This window comes from Cyanistes caeruleus, chromosome 2 (genome assembly GCF_971803275.1).
Source record: "Cyanistes caeruleus chromosome 2, bCyaCae1.hap1.1, whole genome shotgun sequence".
Lineage (NCBI taxonomy): Eukaryota > Metazoa > Chordata > Aves > Passeriformes > Paridae > Cyanistes > Cyanistes caeruleus.
Window position 1 is genome coordinate 73,829,356 of NC_141702.1, and position 27,116 is coordinate 73,856,471.

General features: G+C 40.1%; 1 protein-coding gene and 1 long non-coding RNA gene across 51 annotated transcripts in view; one reads left to right on the top strand and one right to left on the bottom strand.

Moving 5' to 3' along the window:
- The window catches only part of AFDN (afadin, adherens junction formation factor), a 125,136-nt gene extending 104,749 nt beyond the window's left edge, over positions 1 to 20,387 (bottom strand). For 36 of the 50 annotated variants that reach the window (XR_015283436.1, XM_086877935.1, XM_086877922.1 and 33 more), the window contains exon 1: positions 19,920 to 20,387. Coding sequence is in view for 49 of the 50 variants with exons in the window: in XM_086877935.1 (XP_086734061.1) it covers positions 19,920 to 20,030 (111 nt within the window). In the remaining variant the exon portion in view is untranslated. The remainder of the gene's footprint in view (positions 1 to 19,919) is intronic. The other 14 variants (XM_086877936.1, XM_086877923.1, XM_086877937.1 and 11 more) reach the window with 1 other exon arrangement.
- Positions 20,388 to 20,991: 604 nt separating this feature from the next.
- LOC147654920 (uncharacterized) lies at positions 20,992 to 25,869 on the top strand. Its single transcript, XR_015283438.1, has 2 exons — positions 20,992 to 21,314; positions 23,056 to 25,869. It is a non-coding gene; the product is annotated as an uncharacterized LOC147654920 (long non-coding RNA).
- Positions 25,870 to 27,116: the final 1,247 nt, after the last annotated feature.

A 27,116-nucleotide genomic window follows, 5' to 3' on the forward strand; every position in this document is an offset into this window, starting at 1 on the left:
TGCAGTGTTTCAGTCATGGCCACTATATTTTCTCTTTCTCCTACTACTTCACAGTCTCTTATTCCACGCTCGGGACAACAATGCAAATGCGGCGACTGTGAGTAATCACCAACACTACTCCCGATAGAGGAAACAGCAGTTGACCAGTTGATTACATAGGAAGCTCCTCATTTCCTTTGCAGTTCTCTTCATAATAGCAGAAATAGTCTAGAGAAAAGTATCATGTGGGGGTAGCATAAAGACCAATTCCACTGACTTTTTGTCAGAAGGAATTCAGTCAGAAACCAGCATTAGTTTTTCAAACAATAGTTGAGATATACACACCCCGGTTTAAAAAAAAAAAAAAAAAGTTTGACTTACTGTTTTAAAATTGTTGATCATAACCTCTCAAATATTTTGGAGTTGAGTCTCCCATTAGAGTAAGTGTTTTGTGCAAGACTACTCATGTCTTACAACAAATTACAATTCTCAAACAGTAGCAAGGCAGCTCTTTTCCCAGTCATAAACACTAATATATCATTACTTCTTAAAAATTATATAAGACATCTTAAATCATAATTTTGTTGCAATATAAGGTAATGCAGAAATGTGGCTTTACTTTTAGACATGATATGGGGTTGAAAGGCAAGTATGGGATTGATTCAGTTTATTAAGTGCTCAAAATTTGAAGTAGTCAAGAACCACTTGCTCACCTCTCATTTCAGCATCAGAACAAATCTAGTGCAGTAGGTCAGCAACCAAACTAATACTTGTCCCCTCATTTTGTAGAGCCTTGCTCTTTGTTTCACAAAGGATTGCCACTGCCTGCTTACAGAAGAGTGAGGAAGTTTCAGAAGGCATGTCAGTCAGATCATCAGTTACTAGACTGGGTGTGTGGAGTTGGGAGGAGATAAGAACAACAAAAAGGCCAATGAAAAGCTGAATACTGAATCATCACATAGGCATCCTTCACATTACTACTTTCTTCCTCACCCTTCCTATCCACCCTAGTCTGCAATAATGAACTTAAAAATAAAAAATACATTTCTGTATTTGCACATTGCTTAGTCTAGGCAGCAGTTTCATTCCTAAAACTGAGAGCAGATGATTACAGATCTTACAAAATACTACTCAACAGCTCTCTTCCAGAGTTTGTTCACCCAGCAGTAAGACTTCATGTTGTTATAACCTAGGCAGTCTCCCCCCACTCACATGAAGGATGACTGTCTTCAACTGAGCAGATTCCACTTGTGAAAATAAATGATCAGAAAGATATTTTTCTTGAGGAACTCACATTCTGATCTCTGAACATGTGGGGCAAACCAGTCCTATCCAATGACTTCTCAGGGTGCGTGCAATAAACCTTTTTAACCATGTTTTTTTGGAAGGAAATCCTCCCAAAATAGGGATTAACAGCTAAAGTAGTAGGTCAGCTACTTAAGAATGGCTAGCAAGTTTGCATCAATATAGATTCAAACATAACATACAGAAAAGGTTCTTAAAAAGTTATTTTAACTGTTTAACTTTTAACTTAAGTAAGTTAAAGCTTCTTTAAACTTAATATCAACATATACAATTTAATGCTGAGTTTCTGAGGTTTTTCTTACTTAGTTTATTTCAGCTTAAAATTCCTATTATATTAATACTGACCTAAGAACGTTTGTAGAATTAACAGATTAAAACTTTGAAATTAAAGTTTCAAAATAGCAACTTAAATTTTAAAAGTAAAAATAGTTAATTGAAATAACAAAGTAGCTACAAATACCCATGGCCAGATGAGATTGTAGTCTACTTTCAATGTTTCTTCCATCAAAAATGGTACACTATCAGCATAACTTACTTCTCAGCATCACACAGAGACCCATATCACAATAGCAGAATTCAAAACAAAGAACATGAAGCTTGAGTATGAGTAATTGACCTAGTCAACACACCATACTGTAAAAATACAGTTTTATACACTAACAATTATCAGGAGAGAAAGTAAATCTTTATTTCCAATAAACACAAATCAACAAAAATAATCCAGCACAGATCATACACTGCAACTACCTCTTCCAGAAACTAATACTGGCATGTGATCTGGTGAAGGAAGAAACACAGAAAAACTGTGAGCAAATTACGCAACTTAAAAACACTTCCTGTCCTGCAGCACTAGGACCTCACCCTATCTCCCCTGGGCAATCTCACACACAAGACACATTGACGGAACATTGTTCGAGTCAGTAAAAAGATACATAAAGTGATCCTGAAACAATTGAGGGACTTTCAGTCCTGAAGGTTGTGTAGGATGGGTAGAAGAAGCTGCACTCAAATTCAAGAAGAATCTAAGCATTTCAATATCCAAAGCTTTCACGTCTATGGTTAAATGTTTTGCCAAAGGAAATTCTTCAAGGTGGGGGTTTAGGTAGGGTTTCTTTGCTTTACTTTTTGCTTGAGGTTTTGAGCAGCTTTTCAGTTCAACAGAATTCAACAAAGGAAAAAGGAAAGTCCCGACACTGAAAGGTAAAATATCTTGCAACAACACAGACTTAAGAAATAACTGGCTGGGAAGAAGCTCTGCTAAAGAAAACCTGAGGATCTTGGTGGACAGCAAGCTGAAAATGATTCAGATGCATGCACTGGCAGCAAAGTCAACATCATGCATAGTTGCATTAACAGGAGGAATGCAAGCTTTAGGTGAAGTAAAACAATTGTATTGCTCTACCCATCACTCTGGTTTTGGGCTGTCAGTACAGAAAGAACAAAAATAAGCTGAAGTTCAGCAGAGAGCTACAGAATGATCAGGAGGTTGAAGAACCTTCTTAGGAGGTGAGACAGAAGGAACTGGGTTTCTTGCTCCTGTAGAAGAGCTGGCTTTGGGGAGACCTACAAAGCAGCTCAGAGAATCTGCAAAGAGGCCAAAAAGACAATGCAGCAGTGACCAAACAAGGTATGGTGGGAGGACAAGAAATACTGGATATAAGCTGAAACAAAAGCAGCCTTTAAACTACTATATAGAAAACCTTTTTCACTATTAGGACAGTCAAACCAGTGAAGGAGGGTGCCCAGGTTTACTGCAGTACTTAGGGGGTTTTCAACATCTTCTAAGAAAAGCCCTCAAGGGCATCAGGATGGACCTTGCTTCAAGCAGTAGGTTGGACTAGAAATCTCCTGAGGTCTATTCCAAATCAAAGTATGCTACGATCATATTTAAACACCTGTGAATGTTCATTTTCCAAAGCTAATTTTCCAAGACTGTTCAGCTACAGAAAACACTAATTGTAACAGCAGCCAGGCAGGCAGATATGCTTAATTTAGACAAGATGACCTCCAAATAACAGGAGAGCTCCCAATACCGAGATGTCCCAACATGTCTTAAAAAGTGCCGTGACAAATGAAGGGATGAAAAAAGCTAAATAAAGTAGTTTTAGTGGCAGCATAACATTTGTGTATTTCTCTTCAGGTACAAGCCCAACTGGTAGACATTAGAGACAGTAAACCCTATGTAAGTAGTTCTACTACACATAAGAAGAGTCATTAATAATGCAACGCAATCCATCACAATTGGAAATAAACTGCACTGGGTATATACACCATGGAACCATCTAAGATTACAGGATGATTCACGGAGAAAGGAACTTCAGGAGTTTCCAATCCAACCTCCTGGTGAAAGGAAGGTCATCTCTGAGGTCTTATCAGGCTCTTTTGCAGCTTTATCCAGCCTGCTCTTAGAAATCTCCCTGGACAGAAACTGCACAACCTCCCTGTGCAACCTGTTCCACTACTTGACTATTCACTGGCATCTGAGAAATTTTCTTTTGCAGAGCACTTTTGTAGTTAGTGAATTGCATAATGATTTCACTTTTCATACAGATAAAATGAACTCTATGCCTGAAATAATAATTCTTTTAACATAGAAGTTCATTCTTCAAGAAAGATTATATAACCAAAAAAAAAAAAATGAAAGAACAGAAAACTCAAGAGAAACACAGACATTTAAGGCAAAAACTCAGAAGTGGTTTTGAAAAAAAAAGAAAAAGATTCAGTATTCCCTACCCTCCCTACATCCTCAAACCAGAGATTTCCATAGGTTCTACATGTTACTTTTGAAAGCAGTTCAGTCCTGAAGCTCCAGACAAGCACCTGAGTAGAACACGGGAAGCGATTCACTACCATCAATAAGTATTCGTTGCTATCCTATAGTTGCTACAGGGTATGTGGGGCACAGGAAGGCAGAAGTGGTGAAAATAATAATAATAATAATCAAAAGCTAACCACAGCAAACAGTTTGATTTTGAGAACACCACAAAGCAACGGAACATCAGAAGAAAACAAACTCAACGCAGGAAGGAAAGGAAAGTGGGGTTGACCAAGACAAAAGAGAGATCAAGACAGGAATTATCGGAGGCCTGGAACACCTCTCCTATGACAACAGCTGAGACGCTGGGGCTGTTCAGAGAACTGAAGACTTTAGGGAAGCATTTTTATAGCAGCCTTACAGCACCTAAAGGGGGCTACGAGAATTGTAAAGAGGGACTTTTTACAAGGGCATGTATTGGACAGGACTAAGCAGAATGATTTTAAACTGAAAAAGAGTAGATTTATGTTAATTATTAAGAAATTCTTTACTGTGAGGATGCCCAGCAAGGTGGTAGATGCCCCATCCCTCGAAGAGTTAAAGGCCAGCAAATACATCTTTTCCCCAAAGCCAAATTTTTCAGGCTTTCTTCTGAATCACAAAGAAGAGAAAACATAATTCTCTGTGTAAGGATACGGGTGTCCATTTTGTATGCTCTTCTCTTTGGACCAATCCATACTAATAAACTTAGATGGATTCATTTGCAACATGGTCAGAAATGGTAGTTCCAGTATCCATTAATTTTTAAACTGTGATCAAGAACTACTGAATTTAGACATGCCATTACTCCCCGTCCCACATGCTATCTATCCCCTGCTTCATCATCGCTAAGGTTTACAAAAATAAGCATTGAAAATTTTCATGCTTGTTTCAAGAAGTCATCCCAAGGAGCAGATTTTGACAATGATCAAACCCAGATCAGACCCATATTTATCAAAGTAATGCAATACTTTTTTTTGCTTACGTAAAGTTTGTCCACTATTTAAATTCCAATCCTCTGGAATATACTCCAGCTTTATGAAAAAAATGCTCGAAATGCTTTCCATTTTGAAAGTACAATCTAATTCTTTCAATTTATTGAAGAAAATTTTATACTGCAATTTTATATTTGCAACTGAAGTTTTCTGTAATATGCCTTACACATACAGAAAATATACCTTTTTAATTTTTAGAGAATATTATTGTTATTACATACTTTTTTAAAGAAAAGTATTTTTTAAAATAGAATAAGTGAGAAGTATTCCCCAAGTCAGGAAAGTAACATTGTTCAGTGGAGTCAACTCAAAAAAATGCTCATTTCACCTTCAAATAGCACATTTGGTCACCAAAGAGCTATGTGTAAGAAGTGCTACCAGCTCTATTTTACAGATTTCTTCTCAAAGACAACAAATTATCATGCAGCACTGGTTAAAAAACCAGGTCTTTACACCTCTGTTAAATAGGAGTTGCCAGAAAAAAAGTGTACTGCGCATGAACTCTTACTTTCACCCAGTCCTGCACTTCTGCTCCGTAGTTAGTTTTGCCAGTGACGTGGTTTGTATGTTTAGTTCACTTCACTTAAATTCCCACCTTTCATGTGTCATCTCTACATTGCAAGAAACTATTAGAAAATTAAATGGTTGCTTACTTTCAGGCATTTTCTTGCTCTTAAACACAATTCTATCAAATACCCTTAATTTTATCCTTATCAAGGGACTGTCATTTGAGTGGCACACAGAGCAAGGACAAGTTAAAATACAAACGTTAACACAGATGATTAACTGTGAGCAGGACTATTTCGAGTTTAAACAGGCTCAGATTACAAAAGTATTCAGTAACTTCATTTGGCTTAGTCAGATATTAAAACATAGTTAATGAAGGCATAAATGATACTACTGTACAAGATTTCAAGTATACTCTGACTCACAGTGAAACAATTTAGGCTTTAACTAACTACTGATATTAGCCAAACAGTCTCTGTAGCAAATCAGAATTAACATAGCTGAAAAGTTACACCAAAGAGGTCTATCTTCTCATTACTGAGAGAGGATGACATAAGAATATGAGAAGATGACCCAAAACAAAAATTCTGCCAGGAAGCAAAGATAGCAGTATGCGGAAGTGGAAAGTAATTTAAAAATCTAAGGAGTCTCTGGCTTCTTTTCCTTTTCAATAACAACCAATAATATCTCCCAGTATAGTATGTATGCTGACTACAGGATGTATGTTTTTCTACTACTGAGGACAGAAAACTTTTCCAGACTTATTCCTACAAATATATTTTATTTGTATAGAAATGAAAATGAATGAAACAAAAACCCAAACAAAAACACATGCACATTTTATAAACTCTTATAACACCATATCATTTGTTCTGTACATTTTTTATTACTCTCCACAGTGAGACACAAACTTTCCTTATGATTAGGTACTTAGAGTAATTAATTCAAAAATATTTCATTTTTTAAATTCTTATTGCAAAGCATTTGGGGATTTTGAATTTCTTTGTATTCAGTATTCACTTCAAAAATCCTAATAAAACATTTATGTTTGCCTTAATTAACAGCTTATGAGATGTTAGAACACCAGATAATTACACATGTGGATACAGGAAACTATTGGGGAAAAAGCTAGGGCTATTCAGCCTGGATTCTTCAGCCTGGATTCTTCAGCCTGGAAGAGAAGGTTGTGTGGAAATCTCAAGTAGTCTTCCAGTGCCTGAAGGGGACCTACAGGGAAGCTGGAAAAGAAGTCTGTCAGGAACTTCAGTGATGGGACAAGGAATAATGGGTACAAATATCAGGAAGTTCTTTATTGAGAGGGTGGTGAGACACTGAAACAAGTTTCCATAGGAGGTTGTGGATGCCCTGACGCTGGCAGCGTTCAAGGAAGACGGGATAAGCTCTTGAGCAACCTGGTCTAGTTGTAGATGTCCCTGCCCATGGCAGATGGGGTTGTAACCAGGCAATCCTTAAGGTCCATTCCAACTCCTTAGCAGCTTGATTCATCAAATTTAGAACTTAAGTTACCTGTTTACTGAAATGAGGCAGTCTCATGTACATTTGATACAGAAGTGTTTCCGAAACAAATAAACAAAACTCCAAATATGAAAATTATTCCAGTTTTCTATGAAGATATGTAACCTACTGTATGCAGCTCCTCAACAGAGAAAAGGAGAATTCTTTGCTAACCCATACAACTCACTTAAGATTTAAACCAGAGATGGTGTGATAGTGCTAGTAGATGACACTATAAGTGTGATTAACTCCCTTCCCCCTATGTTTTAAAAGGTGAAATCTCAAATTAGGATAACCTAGAGAACTGCATACACTTATAAAAATTTGGCTTCTCTTTCTGACTCTGTAGTAACTAAATTTACAACAGTTTTCAACACATTACTTCATTTATCTGCCTCACTTTCTCCATCCCACTGTCCTGGAAACATTATAACAAAGAGAGAATGTTAGAAGTCTTTTAAACAAACCAAGGTAGTTTAAGGAGATGATACAGCTACTCACAAGTATAAGCTAACCATTATCTAAATACATATCATCTTAGAATCACAGAATGGATTGAGTTGCAAGAGACCTTAAAGATCATCTAGTCCCAACCCTCAATTTTGCTAATAGCAACAACTTGGAAAAGGACTCTTTGGGGACAAAAAAAAAAAAAAAAAAAAAAAGTAATATAACTCAGTTCCAAACATACTTGAATGACCACTGCTCATACTTCAAGAACTATACTCAAAATTTCTCATTCCATGAACAAAATGTATCATAAATATTCTACCTACAGAACTGTTTTAGATAGAAAGTCAACGTAAGGAAAAGTCATATGGAAAACAGGAAAGCTCAGTAATTCAGTAATTAAAGAAAAAGTCTCCTTGCATACAGCAAGTAAGCAGCTTTTCCCAAAAACAAATGCAGTAAGCTTTAGTAAAACCTAAACTTGAAGTTATTTTTTTTCCTTTATTCTACCTAGATTTCATGTATGTATATATAGGAAGAAATTTTTGAAATAAACTAAGCACCAATTTTAAAATGTTGTCAATGCTTAATGATGTTTAAGTCAGATGGACATTGGGGGTGGCGAATAAGGCAGAGAAAGAGCTAGCCAAAGCTCCTGAAAGCCATAGTAAAAAGCAGCATACAAATTTAACTGCTACCATGTACTTGTGGTTGCTGTAAAAGTCAGTATCATCAACACCACAGAGCTGGAAGAGAATCAAAGATGGCCAGTTCTGCGTGGCAGAAGACAGAACCCCATGACAGCAATCAGACAGCAGTGATGGCAGGAAGAGGGTCAATGCTGCCACTTCCTTTCTGTGCTTCAAAAGTGTTGAGAGGTGGGTGAAGAAGTGGCTGAAGAACTCAGTGCGTGTGTACCTGTGAAAGTGTTCATCCTCTTTTACAGTTGCTGAGGTGGAAATAGCTTCAGATTACTCACACATCCATCAGTCATGACAAAGAACACTGCTATTCAACATTTCACTTCATAAATTACGGATATAAAGGTATCTATCAGAAATATGCTGGTATTTTATCCTGCTTGCAGGCTTCTACTGCTACCAAAACCATCATGATATTGCCATAGAAGAATACAGCTGACATTAGGAAAAAAGCATGGCTATCAAGGATCAGTGAAATTGTCCTGACCCTTTTGCAACATAAAAAAACACCCTGTTTATCCTCAGGATTTGGATATATTAAGTTCCACATGCTCTGAGTACCATCCTTATTACGTCTGAGGTGGTTAGGAAGGATTTTTTTCGCCTTGGTGCAAGATTTCCTTCTCAGCAGCTAAGGAATGCAGTATAAGGTTAATCCAGGAAACTCAGTCTGTCTCTATCTAGCAGATACCCAGAAGAGATGACAAAAGCTGGAAGCCTGTTAAAAGGAATCTTCTCCAAAAATAGGGAAAAGTATCTATGGTTGTAACAGTATAATAAGCAAAAAAGCACTCCCTTAGAAGAAAACCCAGGTGTCACAGCCAACATCAGCACACAGACTAACTGGTTATAACAGGTCCAACTGCAAGGCCACTCCAAACTACAAAGTCCACATGGCAAGTGTAGAGGATTTAATGTCTGATCTGTAACCTCACGGGAAACTTCTGACAGAGGCAGATAATCACAAGGCAGCTCTCTGAAGCCAGTGTAGCAGGATGAGGAATGCTGTAATTGCCATTTTTCCCTAAAAGCAGAAGATTGGAGTGTCTGGTTTAAGGTTGTGGGTGTGAGATTTTTGGAGCAGAGTGTGAGAGGAAATGAGGGAGAAAAGGTCTCAACACAGGAAGGTTTACTGAGAGAGCTAGATCAGTGCATTTATAATTACATACATGGATATTTATGAGCATCCATAACCACAAGAATGTTCAAAGACCTAAAGAAAAATGTAGAACACTGAAGATACTTACTTAAGTGCTTAGTTTCAAAAGGTTTTTACAAACCAGCAGTACCAGTACATTGTACAACACTTGAGCTTCAGTACACGACTGTCTCACATTGGTACAATGCCACCATTTTTGTGCTGCCACTTGACACTTATAACCCAAAATGAATGAAGACTACTTTGAGAAGGCAAAGTTTTCAAATTTGTCTAATCTCTCAAAAATGTGATGCAGTGATTTTTTGAGTTCAAGCTTAACTTAATGCAGGTGAGAAAGCATGAAATTGAAGTATTCTGAAGCTTGTATTAGACCACATACAATTTATTTATAACAGTAAGAATTAGTAACTCCTTCAGAACTTCTAATACTCAAGACACTGAGCCAGTACCAGAATGTTAGGATACACTGTTGATTATTGCTTCAGAAAATTCTACCAGAATTTTGAACACTGTAAAATTAAAACACTCTGAATTTCATCACACATCCTACCTTACAGGTGACCTTTAGTCAAAAGCTAAGACAGAAAGCTAAGGCAGAAATCAGAAGGTAATAGAAAAAAATACATGTTCTACTGTAAATCCTGACAAAGGCTCCAGGGTAGAGCCAAACCATCTCCCTTTTTTTTTTTTCCTATTAAATGGCTAAAACACCTGAGACAGACTGCAAACCCAGCTCATATATTGAAAACTTCACAGAACTACAATAATGTCACAACTTTGGGCTGGTGTCTTTGGATGCTGGTAGATGGCTTTGGTGAATATATCAGCAGACAGTGTATAAAATTACTTCATTGTTTCCTTTTTTTTTTTTTTCCCCAGTCTATGTATCAATCCTTATCTGTCTGAAAACAGTTTGCTGTAGGCATAACAAGTAAATTTATTGAAATGGACCTTGCTGTGCTATGGCAACAAGAAAAACTCTCATGAAATACTAGATACAGTTTCAGAATTGCTGGAGACTTTATCAAAAGTATTACAATACATCTCACACAAAACAAAGAAGGGCCTTGTTAGAGCACCTCACTGATTTTTAAAGAAGTAAACAGTTGTTTAACCTTTTACTTTTTTTTAAAGGCTTCAAAAAGCTAAAGAATTAGATCACAAAATGCAGTAATCTTAGTAATTCCAGTTCTGACCTTCTTCACTGTACAGCAAACACTAGACCTAAGAGGCAAATCCATCAAAATCAATTAGCAGGATTAAGCAATGTTTTCATTAGTAAACATTGTCTTTCCATCACAATTCTCAGATTATTTTCATTTTCCAGATATGAAAAGTAACTATCCAAATCTTTCAACAGTCAGAATAGGTACAGTGAGCGTTAAAGGTCTTAAAACTTTGATTCTGTCTACATTGAAAGTAAGTAGCAGTCACATTCAGTAAGGCTCTCACTTCAACTGGAAACAACTTACCATGTTTCCCAATAAAACACACAGCTTTCTACAAGGATGCAATGCTTGGATATGATCCAAATGTAGAAAATACTATCAAACTGTGCATGGAAGGTGAATGCAAACCAGATATCTCAACATAAAAGAACTGATATTATGAAAATCATTTTAGCAATGCAAAGCTTTCTAAAACACAACCTGGTTCAATTTTGTTTGTTTCCACATAGACATTTTCCCATCAAGGAGGACACTGTATCACAGACAGCATTGTCCCAATGTTTTTTAAATTAAGAACATGGTATAATTGTTTTTTTACTAAAATTGAGAATGATAACAAAATCTTTAAATATTTTCCAATTTCAAGCTGATGTACTGCTCGAAGTAGAGCACCTTCTGGAGGGCAGAGGGAATGAGACCTTTTCTTGTTTTAGACATTGGGGAAATGTTTGTCCTTTCGACACTTGCCCAGCTACAGGCTATCCAACAGCCCCTAATTTTCATTAAGAAGTGAGATTCAGATCTTCTGATGTGTTTTGTAAGCAATACAATATATGTAAAAGCAAAATGTAAACATATGTAAAAAGCATGATGCTGACATCAAAATGTGTATCTTGCCTCTAAGAAAATAGAGGAGTGTGGACTGACAAGTCATCCAACAAAGAGAAAGCTCTACTAAACACATCATGGAGTGCTTGAAAAGTCTATGCACTGAAATCTTAGTTCATAGATACTGCTCTGAGCAACATACTTTGTTGGCCAAATAAATACTGTTGCCAGACAACTCATTCTTTTTCACACCACAAAAGGTGCTCTTACCACACAGCAGAGCCAGATATTGAGGCATGCCCTGGGACACGATTCACCAAGGGGAAGCCTTAAACCAGGTCATCAAGAAACTATCATCTGTTAGTAGGTAGTGAGTTTTTGCAAGAACCTTCATATTCCTGAGGTCTTGTTACAAGAATGCAAATTATCAAAGTAGTAAGAAAAACACTGACCAAATAAAAAACCCCACCCAGCAGCCTTTGTTTCAGGTCTGCCATCAGTCTATTGCAACTAGCACTGTAGTGCACAAAATCCCTTCTAAAATATTTACCCAAGAGTTGACCTGGCATTGGGAGTCATAGCCAAATACATACTCAGTTTCCGGTCCCATAACAAACCAGCCGGTTTTCCAATGTCCTTGAAAAGAGTCACTATAGTAACTCTTATTTTTTAAAGTTAAATCTATTTTATACTCTTGGAATATGTAAGTGAAATCAGAAATCCATTTATAATTATCCTTAAGATATACCAAATACCATTTAACAAAAGCTTAAAACTTTCAAAACTGATATGTAATTTCTGCTCTTCACTGGAAGAGGTGACATGAACAAACTCACAGAAGCGTACACAATTTCATCACTACAATCAAACTCTAATAGATTCTTCTACTAATATGATGCAATTCAAAGACAAATTACAAATACATGTAACCAAGTAAAATTTATGTTTAAGTGCAAATTTGCACTTAAAACTAACACCCTACTCTGATCTTCTAGATGACAATCCTAGTCCTAGGACTTTTTCCAGTTCTTCTGGGATTTAAAGTTTAAAGAAATTCTCCAAAATATTTAGTAATCTACAACAAAATTCTGCAAGACAGACCAGGGCAATAAAGAGCCCTGCTCTACACAGTGCATAGAGAAACAAAGCAAGCAGTATCTAGACAGAAGGTGTCTTCACAGGAGATAAGAATGAATAAGAACCAGAGGAATGGCTTCCTCATAAGAGTATCTGTGGTAGTAGATGATCTGAAGAGGAGCTGTCTAACTTACAAGGTGAGCATACAAGGGAAGAAGGTAGATCTGGAAAATGTAATTAAATACGTAATAACGATCAGTTGATAACCTTGAGGGCAATGCCCACTGTTTTAGCAAGTTACAAGCACTTAACACGAGAAAACATTAAAGTAACATAGAATAAGAAGGTATAAGTAATGAACACTGGACTTCATGTCAAAGCAGATTTTTCAGTCTTATTAAAGAACCAAACTAGACAGTAGCAAAAGGCAGAATTACAATTCAATGACTGAAGACAACCAATCACATGGAAAACTTATCCCTACACTGAAAATAGTTAAGTTGCATCTTCATTATGCAAAAGCTCATGAGGCACAAAACAGTCCAGGTCAATAATTTGACTGCTACTGTTAGGTCTGATCTACTACAAAGTTTTATCTCTGTTGAATCAAGTTTTCATCTTAGATTATCAAGCGTCCAAGACAGGGACTGTAACAGAAAAGCAGTAATTTTTACTTGCAATTAAAGACCTGAGGGAAAGGGGGGATCTCTGCAAAAAGTTTAACAACAATTAAGAGCCAAGTCATGCATGCATCCAGAACAACTATCAATTATCTCTTTGGTTTATCTACCTATCAACCTTAACAGCAGAAATAAACAGGCTTTAGCCTTTTCACAAGATGAAATGATCATCACTCAATAACTATTCTACATGTAAATATTCTTCCTAACCAAGAATCTTGAAAAATCAACAATTATCTAAACAGTGCTTAACTCAAATATACTTCAGAAGAGGCTTCCATTACCATGAAGTTCACTTTGACAGACAGAGCAAACACTCCATTACATATCTGTAATATCTGCTAAATTAGACTTCTCAAGTTTATCACAACATTTAGTTTACTAATTCACATTGTGATTCTCAATTCCACCTTCATTAGAAACCACTGGTCAAAACAAGTTATTTTCTTTACGCATGTTCTGAATTTTGCACAGCTACAGTTTATTTCCCTTGATTTATAACAAAGCAACTACTCCAACAGATATTGACACAAAGATAAACTCAGAGTGGTTTCTTATAATCTACAGCCTTACCACAAACACCAGTTTATTTCAACTTTTATCACTTTCCAGCTAAGTTTTAGTTTTTGTTACCTCCTTTAGATGACAAAACCTCTAGACACAAGAGTAGAATTTCATTAATTATAAAGCTTGGTTTCCCTCAAAAATCATAAAAGCGTGTTCCATTCATCTTGGTTTAACCTCTCTGAAAGAGAAATGATTTTGACAGAAAAAACACACTCGCACCAACAAAGCAAACCCCTTACATGTCTAGAGGACTAGGGTTTTTTTCAGCTGAAGGGTAATGCTTGTCAATGGCATTTTAGGCAGGGAACAGATTGACACATTAGGAGGGAATTCTTAAAGCCAGTATGTCTGAAATGTATGGACCTAATTAGCCACTAGCTCAAGAAATAACTTATATAAGGAATATTAAAAGTACAGCCTAAAACTTCTTCCTAGAATTATTTTCAGTACATCATGCTGTCTGTATACTGTGGTCAATATCTTAATTCAAATTTATAATTGTGACTCTCTAGAGAGCACTAAGTTATTTGTAATGACTATTCACTTTGACTCAGTTAAAGGAAAACTGGTCTCAGAATACTGCTTTTGAGGCACATGAGGAGCAGGCCTGCATCCCTGACTTCTTTTCTCCAACCATTTTAATGCAGAACTAGAGCTCAACAGGCTCAGTAAAGTGCAATTAGTAATCCCGAACCTCTAATGCCTCAGTGTTTATATCCCCTCTTGAACTATGCCTGCTTAGTGGTAGCAATTACTGAAAAATATTCTGTTCACTAAAAAGCATTCCAATCACCTTTCCAGACTGACTAAATACTAGTTTAAACATTTCTTGCAAATTGAGTTTACTTTTCATATCATAGGTTTGGCAAACTTAAAAAGACAGTATTTTCAGATATATTACCAGCTTCTTGAGGTCTGTACAGTATGAGGAGTTGCACTTGCTAAAACTACTGAAAGGGGTTTCCAACTAGTGAAATCCAACTAGTGGAGACAGCACAAGCATTTCTACCATTTAGATGGCGTTTCCTTAGCTCCAGAGTTGCATTTCTGCTAATATCTGATATCACCCATAACACAACAGGTTACCAATTTCAAAAACAGGTCTTAAAAAAGCCTCAGAGCCAGATTTTTAAAAGGGTGGGATCTTTTTATGGGTGAGTGAGCAACCATGCAGACAAACAGCAGGGGGGTTAAAACCCATTTTTCCCATTTCTTTTTGCTTTAACTAGATTTAAATAACAAGCTTGCATAACTACCATTAAAAGACTATAAGCTTATGTCATATACGAGTCTTCCCTGCAACACTTAATGAACCAGAATCAGATCTGAATCAAAAAATGAAGACAAAAATTCCATCAGCCCCAAAATATCCTGCCATACAGTGTACTGTGCAATATTTTCTGTTAATACATTGCTAACTTGCATTTAAAGCCAAACAAAACAATATGAAACACACTGAATAGACCAAACATACATAACACAACACATGGGAAGTCAATATGAAAACAAAACAAAACAAAACAAAGCAACACAGGGAAAAAAAGCCCCACCCACATTCTGAAGGGGTATTTCTAATACCTTGTTGCTAAGGTTTTTGCTTGTACCTAAGGTTTTTCATACAAAAAATAATCAAATAGCCATGAAGACTTTTGAACTTCCTTCTTTTTTTTCTTTTTTTTTTTTTTAAATGATGGCCATTTAAAAGTCAAACTCTCAGGAGTTATTATTTAATGCAAAGTATGTTCTCTAAGCTTTTTTATTAGACCTTTCTACTTTTGCTAATACAGAGGTATATTATATCTATATTAGTCTAGAACAACATTCTCCATGAGAAAACAAAACACCAACAGATCAATGTTTCTGACAACAATCCCCCAGCCCTTGGGCAATTGTTATAAAAAAATCTCACTTGTTCTAAAAAGTGCCTATCTCAAAGGAATTAAATGTAATTCACATTCCTACTCCACAAGCTATGTTTAGAAAAAACACCGCACTTCTCTTCCTCTCATACACACCTATGAAAGCATGTATTAAAATGAAACTTTATTTTGTCACCAGCAAAAATTGTAACACCTAGTACAGACATGGCATCTTATTAGATGCATTCAAACAGTGATAAATGCACAGTGTACAGTACCCCTCCATTCCTTCCTCTCATTCAAAACACTCATGTGCAGTTATTTTATTTAACAATCAACTCCAGTTAGCACTTGCATTAAAAGGAGGAGGCTAAAAAAGCTAAACTGTATAAAGGCAAATCATTTCCTATCTACAAGTTTCCAAACAACTCTATGCACTTATTACAAATTCATTCAAACTTGCTCCTTTCTGAAAACTCAGGATGCTGTAAGCACCCAAGACTTATATCAAGATCAAACAATCATTTTGTCTCCTACTCCAAAAGGTTTAAGTCTTTTCTAAGTCTCTTTACTGTGTTTCTATGCCTGACCAAAAAAAAAAAAAATTAAAAAAAAAAAAGGAAAAAGTATCCATAAAACTTGGTAATACTTGGAACAAGGGCAACGGGAAACAATTGAAGAAAAGTGTCAACGTTCTGCTTCATTTTGAATCCGTGAATTTATCTACAAACAAAAACATGATGCACCTTACTTTCCTCCAAAAAGTCCAGTCTTTTTCTCAGACTTGCCAAAGCAAGTAGCTGCCTCATAAGGCAAAGTAGACACAATAAAGCTTAATCAAGTTTAAATTATGACCAGTATTACAAACATCTTTAGCAAAGGTCTGTACCTAGCAGCACTCCTAAAACATTATGGTTTAAACTTCTCCTAGTACATGCAGAGTTTTCATTTTTTCATTTATAAGCTTCTCAAGCCACAGAGCTTCTCTGCTACTTTCTGAATTTAAAAAAAAAAAAAATCAGAGTAAAATAATGCAAATTAACAGATTTCTCAGAACAGCAACAATGGTTCAAATTGGTAAACACCTCATAAATTTAAAATTACCACCTTGTTCTCAAGCATGAGTCCACAAATTACTTCAGTGAAAGCAAGTGAAGATATGAAAGCCTCACTCCCAAGAAGTCTTCAGTTTTCCTAACACGTGATACAGTGAGAGGAATACTCAGCTTTGAGCATGGAACAGAAAGTTTTCACTTCTGTTTTGCTGGGGTAAAGCAGCTCTGAATGACTTAGTTAATATTAGAGTCCAAGAGAAGTTAAGAAGAAGTCAGTAATAGAACTCAACATGACCTGTCCAAGGCTTTTGCTTTTCAGTGTCTTACATACCTTACCAATTTGTTCCTTTAAGTCTCCCAAGAGACAAGTAAACAAGTAAATCTCTAATCCCTTGGAACTAGTCTACTCAATAAAATATTAACAGGAATTCAAACAGATTAATTTAATGAAGCACTTCTCTGAAAAAAAATCCCACACATCTGAACTACTTTCAAAATACTGCCCGACCTTCAAAACAAAGTCACATTTTACTCGCTGCAGTAAAGTGAAGAGGATCTAATGGAGTTGGAACAACTGCATCTCACCAAAGAATTAGATTTTTTCAAACTAATACCAAGGCATATCAGTTGGTCGCATGTGAATTCCTTTCACTGTCACTGCAAAATCTATACTGTCAGAACTCCAGTCAATTTGCATTAGATTTCAATTTACTTTTGCTTCACCAAAAATATAAACCTTTCTGAACCCCACTATTAAAGCTGTGATTACCCCCTCCGGAAAAATCCTAGTTTCATACATAGGAAAGTTACAAGTCACTTAAACCACGTTATTTTCACTGAGGAAATGCCTGAAGAATCACTAGAAGGCATCAACTCTACTGATACATCCAATCAGCAGCTCCAGGATGACAGTCTGCAGTTTGGGCTACAAAGTTAACGCAGCAGGCCAGCAACTACGTCTGGATAGTTTAAAATTATTCAGTTTGACCCAGCTCAGGCACACAGACACAAAAGTCATATCCAGGTTACTGCATCTTCACAGATGCCACAGTTGCTGCAGTCTCTACAAAAAGCAAGATGTGCTTTATAGTCAAGCACATCTGAGCCTGGAAAAACAGGGAAACAACAGAGGATTGTCAGTTCTCAAGCAGTCTAGTAAACGGGCTTTCATTTAAGCTGATAAACAGTACAAATTGGAATCACACCATCATCTGGGCGGAAAATACTGCCAAATTTGTGTCAGCTCAGGGTAAGAGTGAAAATAAATGTGAACATTCGCAACCGTAATTATCTAGAAGGAAAATATACTTTATCTATAAAATTGTTACCTGCTGCCAGTTCATGGAAACGCACCTGCAGACTTATCAAACACTTTTAGAACTAGCAGGCTAAAGAGCTCATACATTTAAGCATATTATGCATGCACTTCATTTTTCACATTCAGTAGTTCAACTGAAATAGCATCACTGACAGTAGTGAGAATGCTCCTATACAGGTTCAGAGGCTTAACTGCAGAAGTATGGATCGAATGCAAGGAAAATTATTTTTTCTTTCAATAATAACTATAAAGAAGCTGGTGACTTTCGTGCAAGCTCTAGTTAACTATGATAATAAATATGCGTGGCTGACCTAAAGAAAGTGTGATTTGTTGAACTACTTACTAACAAAACCACAGAAGCACAGTCTGCCATAAACACAAAGAAGGCTGAAGTTAGAATGTACTGGGAGTGGACAAACACATTAATAAGACAAAAAGTTCAGCCACAGGCCGTTAGCAGTCAACCTGCAATTCCCAAAAGGCTGTGCTACGTTCTCAAACACAATCATGTAGGCTTCTTGACACTGGCTTCAGCCCACTTTTTTGAGACAGTGACTGTCAGCCAACAACGATGCTGTTAAAACCTACGCAATACAATCAAGGAACTCTAATTACGATAAATCTTGCAAGATGTAGAGAATAATCACAGAAAACCGTCATCTTTGTGTTCAAGAAACTGTCTGCAATGAACAGAACTGAAAATACCCGAAGGTGTCGTAGTTCCTAATCTTAGAATTGCTTTCAACGCTTTGTCGTGGCTCTGCTAGCAGTCAGCACCTGGGTGCAGAAACAGGAGCCAGTTTCAAGACCAAGCCAACGTGATTTCTCAGAGGCTTCTGTTAATAAACAACCAGGGCCAGGCCAAGAGCAAGTGTGAATTTCCTCCTTTTCCCCGGGAACACGCACATGATCAGCCTCCGCCCTCTAAGCAGGGAGCCCGCTGTCACACACAAACAGGGCTGTAACCTGCGTCCCCAGCCCTCCCCCTACCCCACCCCCCGCCCGTCGTCGCTTTCAAACCAGACGCGCAGCACGAACCAGCCAAAGGGAACATGACAAGGGGCAGCGGGAGGGTGTGGTTTGACTATTACTTTTTTTTCTTTTTTTTAAAAAAAAAGGACAAAACCCAGCCTCTCTCGGCCATCAGAAACACCCACTTCATTAGCCAGAAATTAGCGGCTGTGTTTTTCCAGTACAACATGTGAACTCGGGTCTAGGAACCTGCTCCTGGTATTTACTTTAGGCGGCGGGCTGGCAGCCTGCAGGCTCGGAGAGCCAAGGCGCTCCGTCCGTCACGCCCTGGGAAAGCCACTCCGGGGATTGCACCAGCAGCCCCGAGAGCCGCCGGACTATAAGCGGCAGGTTGCTTTGTAAGAGGCGCCTTCTGCACAAAGAGGAATATTTAAAGAAACAAACAAGCTAGCAAGAAAAAAAAGCGCCCAGCACCGAGATTCTCCATCCTCCTCCACCAGCCGCCTGTCGGTACAGCTAAAGTCACAGACAGATAAAAAAATAAAAAAAAATAGCCCACGAAGCTACCCGGTCTCGTCGGGCTCGGGACGGGGGCAGCTCCTGTATCCTCGCCCTTGCCGGCCCCCTTTCGCCACCTCCATCTCCCAGCGGGTTTCTCCCCTGCCTCGGAGCCGCCTGTCCCGCAGGGTCAGGCCGGCATGTGCCTACGGGAGGGAAGAGAGGGAGGAGGGGAGGGCTCCGGCCCTTCGCTCCCTTCCTCTCCGCGCCCGCTACAACCTGCCTTCACCCGGGCGCGGCGAGGGGCCCGGCCGCCGCTCCCCACCGAGGAGCGGAGCCCCGGCCGCGGCCAGCGCAGGGGAGCCCGTGCCCGAGCCCCCGGCCGGGGCGGGGGGCGGCGCGGGGGCCCGGCTGCCGCGGGGCGCGGCCTGGCCCGGGCGCGGCGTCTCACCGGGCCGGCCGGGCGGGAGGCCCTCGCCGGGGTCGCTCACCTCGGTGGGGTCGCTGATCTCGAACAGGTCCAGCCGGTTCGCGTTCCAGTGGTTGATGATGTCGGCGAGTTTGCGCCGCTCCTCCTCCCGGCTGCCGCCGCCGCCCGACATCCTCGCCGAGCCCGCCGCCGGGGAGCCGAGCCGGGGCCAGGCCCTCTCAGCCGAGCCCCGGACGGAGCGGGGGGTCCCTCAGTCCCGGCCGGGGAGGGGAGGGACCGGCTCTCCCCGCGGCCGCTGCCGGCTCGGGCGCCGCGGAAACGCCCCGGGATCGTGCCGCCGACAGCGGTCGGCCCCGGCGGACAGTGGGGAAGGAGAGAAAGAGAAGGGGGAAGGGCGGGCAGGGGGCGGGGAGGAAGAGGAAGGATGCCCCGAGTCGGCAGCGGCCGCCGTATCTCCCGGCTCGACAGCGTCTGTGGCCGCTCGCCTGCCCTGAGCCGAGCGAAGCCGCCGCTGCCGCCGCCTTTCTCCGCCCCGGGATCGCCCTCCCCTCGCTCTCCCTCACACACCGGCCGTGCGCGCCCCCGCCCGGCCGCCCGCCCTCCTCCTCCCCTTCCCGGGCGTGTGCGCGCCTGCGCGCGCTCCCGGCGGCCGTCGCCTCCCGCCGGTGCGCGCCTCCGGAGAGTGCCCTCGGTGTCCCGCCTTCCCCTCCGGCTCCCCCGCTCCCGCCGGCGTGGGGAGGCGGCCGGGGCCCGGCGGTGGCCTGGGCGGGGCGAGGCGCGGCCAGGTGCGGTGGGAGTCCCCGCACGGCGGCGGGGGCAGCGCGGCCCGGCGGGGAGCGCGATGCCGGCAGGAGGCCCCGCGGGAGAAGCGGCGGGAGCCCCGGGTGCCGCCTTAGCGCGGGGCCCGCGGTCGGGCTGCGGCACCAACAAAGAGCCGCCGCGGCCGCGGGAACAAAGAGCCTGCGGGCGGATCCCGGCGCGGCCCCGCCGTGGCTTCCCCACGCTCAGGCGGGAATGCCGGCGCTGCCCGGCCCTGCGTGCCCGCGGGCGGAGGTCAGCGCGCACGGCCCGGGGGCGGCTGCAGGTCAAGGCCGCCCCCTCGCCCTGCGGCCCCCGGCTCGCCGCGGTGCCTCGGCGTCTCCCGGCACAGCCAAGGCAGCGACGCTCCGCTGCTGCCCCGGCCGCCGCTGCGTTTGATAATGGTTGTGGAGTGCTTGGGGGGCACCGCGTGAAAGGAATTGTCTAAAAAGGCTCTATTGACCCAAATTTCCACAGCTTGAGATGAACCTGATAAGAAGTTAAAGCATCAGATCCGTTTTAATGGATTTTAGACATGTCATTTTTCTGTGGTGTCTCGCAGAACGCGTCTGTTGGCCCTAAGAGGAATTGCCCATTGTGTAGACGCTGGAATTCAGACCAGCTCTGGGGGTTTGGCTTTGTTTCTTAACCTGCAGAAGTAAGTAATGCATCTTGATAGTCCAGCAGTCGTATTTGTTGTGTATTGGGCATCCTCTGAAATTTAGTACTTGGACAATCCTCTTTGAACTCTCTTGTCCAAGCGTGTATCTTTGGTTTCTTTGGGTGGTTAAAAAGAGGGAAATACTGTTTCCTTTTAGCACACCTGGCAAAGTATTTCAAGTTCCTCTTTGCTGAGGGAGTCCAGAGGAGGGAGTTTTGCTGATAAAGTTTTGATTTGACTGGGTTATTTAAAGAAGGAGATTCCTCAGAGGCCTCGTCTACATTAAGCAATTAAATTATTGTTTTTATCCAGTAGTACAGCACCTGCATAACTACCAGAAGTTCTGGTTTCACAGGTGAAGGTCAGTTATACTTTTGCCCTACATATGTAACTGTGCCATATTCAGGCTTTCCAGTTCCAAGGTCGGAAGGGATTCTATTTCTTGGGTCCCAGACTTTGGGAGGTGTTGAAAGCCTTTCTGAGAGCCCTTGGAGAACTTAGCAGGGGTGGGGGGAGGACAACACACAAAACCTCAAGTTCTTGTAGTGCCATCATACTAAAGCTATACTGTATTCCTTTTAGATGTAGAGAAAAAAGAAAGTGTATTTAGAAAGTAGAGAAAAGGAAAAATAAAACTCTTCTTACATAAAAGAAGGGGGGAAAATAGGCTGATTTTTTTTTTCCACATCCAGAGTGTGATACCAAATAGCTTTTTTTTTTTTTTTTAACTGTGCAGCCAGATAGCATTGGATGTTTTGCAATGCCTGCCAGAAACCATGTAAAATCTGTGATGTGATAGCTCACTACCCAAGGCAGATATCTGATGTGCTCTGTCACAGATGACATTTGTGGCTTGTTGTGCTGGTTTGTATGCTTGGCTCAGTCTGCGTATTGGTGAAACAGGTTGGTTCAATTCACAGGGTGAGAAACAGTGGCTGTATTGCTTCAGGATTAGAAAGGAGACTTAGGTAGAGAGTGTGCACAGGTCAACATTTTGTTGTTATGAGCTACATAGATAAAATTGGTTTTCCTGTGGAAAAGAGGTGGTTGCTCTGGGAACACTGGCTACTAAAAGTAGTTGATTTAGCGTTGCTGGCATGCCTGGGTTTTCAGATGCCAGGGAGCACCAGGAATTAAATTACTACTGTGCTGGACCCACACGGTGTATATAATCAGCTGAGAATTTATTTATTTCCAGTTGAACTGTGTCTAGTCAGCATTTCTAAACCATAGCTTGACTCCAGCCTGGATACAAAAAAATCCCTCAAACAGAGCAGAATTGGAGCAGGCTAATAATGTTTAGATGTCACTTCTCAGAAATCCCAGGTGACTACAATGTATTTCAGTGTAGCAGAAGCAATGGAAATGCTACTGATGGTCAGATACCAGCAGCAACTGCGCTGCTGATTAATTCTGCCATGAGCTGGTCAGTGCTGAAGCAGCAATGAAAGAAGCCAGGCCTGCTGAACAAGTTGTCACCATCAACAGTCAAATGACAGCATCTTTAGTACAGAATCAGGATTTAAGAAAAATACTAGTGTAGACAAAAATTTAGATGTCTGAGTGAACCAGCAGGACCAGCATGTACAGACTGTATTGTGGAAGATAAAACATAGGCCCTGATTTCCTTGGAAAAGCAAGTGTGCAGGAAGCTAAAGCGTGAAATTACAGTGTACCAGCTAGTTTACAGTGGAAAATTTGTACTGTTTCACTTGCAATCCCTATTTTTTTTTCCTAGGGCCGTTGCAATGAGAACTAAAACAGCTGCTGTAAAGCCTGGAGAGTGACATGATTCCTGTGAACAATTGTAAAAAAAATTACAGATATTTATGAATGGAAAGTATTATATGTATAAAATGCATTATAAGCAGGATTGTGTGTTTGACTATCATCAAGGCATCTTCCATTTAAGGCAATGCATAAAGTTACTTGAAACCATTAAATTAAATTTTCCTCTCTATTCTTTGCAAGATTTTTATCTTCTACATTGAGAAGACAATCCTATTTGAGGAGTTTCAAATTCGGCCTATCATTCCTGCAGGTATTCCCACTAAAGCTGGTGGCAGAGTTAGATTTAAGTCTTTAGAAGATCACATGCTTGATAAGAAATAATAGGGTAAGTGAAGCAAAAGAATGGGAAACAAAAAATGCTTTCCTTGCAAGTGATGGTAATTTTTTTTTAATTTATTTTCTTGCTGAACAGTGTTCTTTTTCAAGGTGCTAAAGATAACTAAGCTACTGTAAGCCATTATTCTGATTGTTTGTTCAGCACTCAGTGTATAATATGCATTTTACAGAACAAATAAGATAAATGCCCTTCCCTGTAGAGCTTGCAAGCTAAATTTTGTCACAGGTGAGAGCACCAACTAGAAAAGAGAACCATAAAGAAACACAGATATAAAAGGAAGCCTTTACAGTCCTCTTCATTTCCTGGACATCACAAAGCCACGAGTGCCCATGTGATTACCTGCCACAAGGGTCTGTCTGCTGTCTGTGCAGCTCCTCTCATTAATCACATTGGCATACGTTGGTCCCTGCGGGACCTGATGGTTATGAGCAACAACCATGTACAGGATCCCTTTATTTCTGCTCCTTGGCTAGTGCAGTCCATGCAAACAGTTCTCTCGCATAGGGAAGATTTGCATGAAGGTAGGGTCATGCTCTGCTGGTCTCCTGGCCGCTTGCCAGCTGCCCATATGGTTGCCAGAATGCAGCATTAATTTTCTGAGACAGCATGCATCTCATGTATAGTGCCACGCTGTGTAAGTCAGCGAACTACTGAAAGTTATAAATCCATATGTAAGATCAAAATTATTAAAGTAACCCTTCTCATGGCTTCCCAAGTGTACATGTGTTTTGAGAGCAGAGGTACCAGAGCTGTAATTTTGCATAATGCAGTGCAAAACCTTATGTTAGAGCAACATCAACAAACCTGGGTCATCAAACTGCAGTCTCTACATAGATGACATACCCACTGAGGAAAATAAATTTTCCAGAATAAGGATTACATCTTCTGACAGTATAAACACACATAAAAATCAGGGAGAGAAAATAAGTTTTTTTATCTCACCTGTAAGAATTGCACACACTCTGTACAATGAAGTAACAATTTCATACCCAAACTGGTAAATGTAGTATATACAGACTATGTGAGCAAATTCACGTTATGTGAAAAATCTTTACTATGTGTTTAGTTCCTGCTTTTCCTACTAAGGCTGAAGCCTCTATTTAATAACCTTGACCTCTTTGAAATACAAGTAAGAGGGGAAAACAGAGGAAGTGTGGCAAGTTATGTAATTGGGTTTTGGAAATCTTTAGGTTTTTTCAGTTCAATTATCTTTGCTCTATTTTAGGGAGGAGGAGAACTGTATAAAATGGCAGGTATCTTAATAAATGTATCTTACTTTTTGGTTTATGTATGGATGAATTACAAAAACTGTCAAGAAACTTTCCTTAAGGAAGATGCTTCATTTTTATTATGTACAGATCTTTCAAAGTAATTTGAAAGTAAACACTTTCAAAGTAAACACTTGCTGGATCAAAACCTCTGGAGTTATATTTGTTCTAATAAAGTAGGCAATGTAAGGACCTTTCTCTAGCCCTTCAGCCATCTGACCTAGCCTGACCACCTCTATGGTTTAAAATTGTTTTAGCTCTAAAACATAGTGGCTGCATTCAAATTGCCTGCTGGAGTGGTCACTGGCACATGCTCTTTCCTAGTCCATGCCCCGGAGTTGTCTATGAGCTATCCATTTCACAGCCAGACTTTTCTAACCACTTAACTTACAGATAGTTGGGCATGAAGGAATGGATTTTGGTGTTGAAATGGCCCAGGGGACCATTTAGCAGTAGAGAAAGAGCCTGGAAGCTCTTGTGCATTTGGCTTCAAGTCAGGGTCCTCTGCAGGGTGGGGTGTTCAGGCATACCTGTGTTTGTAGGTTCAGAGCACGGACAGCCTTTGTCCTGTCTTTACTGAGCTGTGATCTGTGTTCAACGAGGTGGATGAGAGTCTGGCTGTCTTGAAGCACGTGAGCATTCAGGTTGACTTCAGCAAGATGTCTGCTTGTCCTCAGGTGAACAGCTCCTGGGAATCAGAAGCATGTGGGAAGAGAATCAGGTCCCAGTAAGAGGTCAGCAATCGGTACTATCCCAATACTGCAATATCTGCTGGACTCATTTTCAGATAAATACTGAATGTTTTTCTTGAAAACTCTTTACATCCAGGGAGTGTTTTTTTCAAAGCAGAGGTACAGAGGAAAAGTTAAATGACTGGTATACACATTAGATTATCAGATGATATCTCTTGGCCTTATCCAATATAATCTAAAATGAAATCAGTTACAGTGAAGTTCTGAGTTGCTGCAGGTATAAATAAAGCTTTCTGGTAGTTTTTATTTTTAATTACAGATGTCTACCTTAAAGTATGTTTTTGCCAACTGCTGTGTTGTGAAAGAAGATGAGAAATTGTTTGGCCATAAGAATGAGAGTCTATGTATAATTCTCAAGTGGACCGTGTAAATAAACTGACATCTCCTGTCTCCAGAAATTTAGCTAATCTCTCTATGGTATACAGCATTATTTTTTAAAATAGTAAAGATTCTTAGGTAGAAGTTATGCGTTTCTTTTAAGCTGAGGGTAGCCCTCCAACCAGACTAGGCTATTATTTACAACAATGTGTAATCATTTCAGGGCTCTTTGAGCAAGATGTAGTGGGTGTTTGGTCATGCAATTAACCTCCTGCCATTGGCCTCACATTCTCTCCACCCTGTAATTACTTGACTGAAAAAATAACACCTTTCAATGCCTACATTGTATAGAAAATTAAAAGTGCATTAATTTTAATCTTCCTTCACACTCACATGATGACTATAACTCCTGTGTATATTTCACTTATTAGCAGAAGTCATTTGGCCACATCTGAGCAGTTTTTGTTAGAAAAGTTTGATTTGGGAGCAAACTGGGTCAGCATGCCTTGGCTTTTTTTGTTTTATTTCACTTTTTTAGAACAAGTCCAAAAGCACCAAAAGTATTTTCACGTAGAAATATCCCATGAGCTGAAAATGCAATGGATATTCATTTCTTTGGCCCAGCAATTGCAGTTCTTTTTAACTCACTATGCATGAGTTCTGTATGTGGAGAGTTTCAACCTTAAAACAGATACTTTAGGAAGCCTGTAAGTGAAAACATTAATGTACACCTGTGAAATGAAAGCCAAAAAAAAATCCAAAAAAATCAATCTTCCCCTCTACAAATTGTCCATAGTAATGCTTCTGTATTTTTGAGGTCTTCATCCCGAACAAGTATGGAATAGAAGTGGAGTTTGTATGTACAAATGAAAAGTAACAGAAAGCACCAGGGAACTCCTGTGTGAGAAACCTGGAGTGGTATTTATGTTAGCTAACCTAAATTGTCTAAAAGTTATAACAAGAGGGTAAGTATAGACTCCTCTATAGGTAATGCAGACAGCAATTGACACATATCTTGTGACAGGATTAAACCATAATTTTAGAAGGCTACAGAGAAGTGAGACAAATCCTCCTTTGAAGGTAATTCTGCTATTCCCCCATCTTCCTAAGAGCTTTAATCTGTTGATTTTGACATAGGCTTCATCTCCAAGCCCCACATTGCTTTAGCCAGTTATGCAATTTTTCTATCGGGTGTGCTACAACTGTATTGGTCATCGCATTTACGTGAAGATGAGTCTCTCCATCTGTGTTAAACCAAGTGTCTCCAACTCAATGAAGGACCTGGGTTTCAATTTACAGGTGTCACAGCTGAGCCCTGCCTAACTGGGTAAAG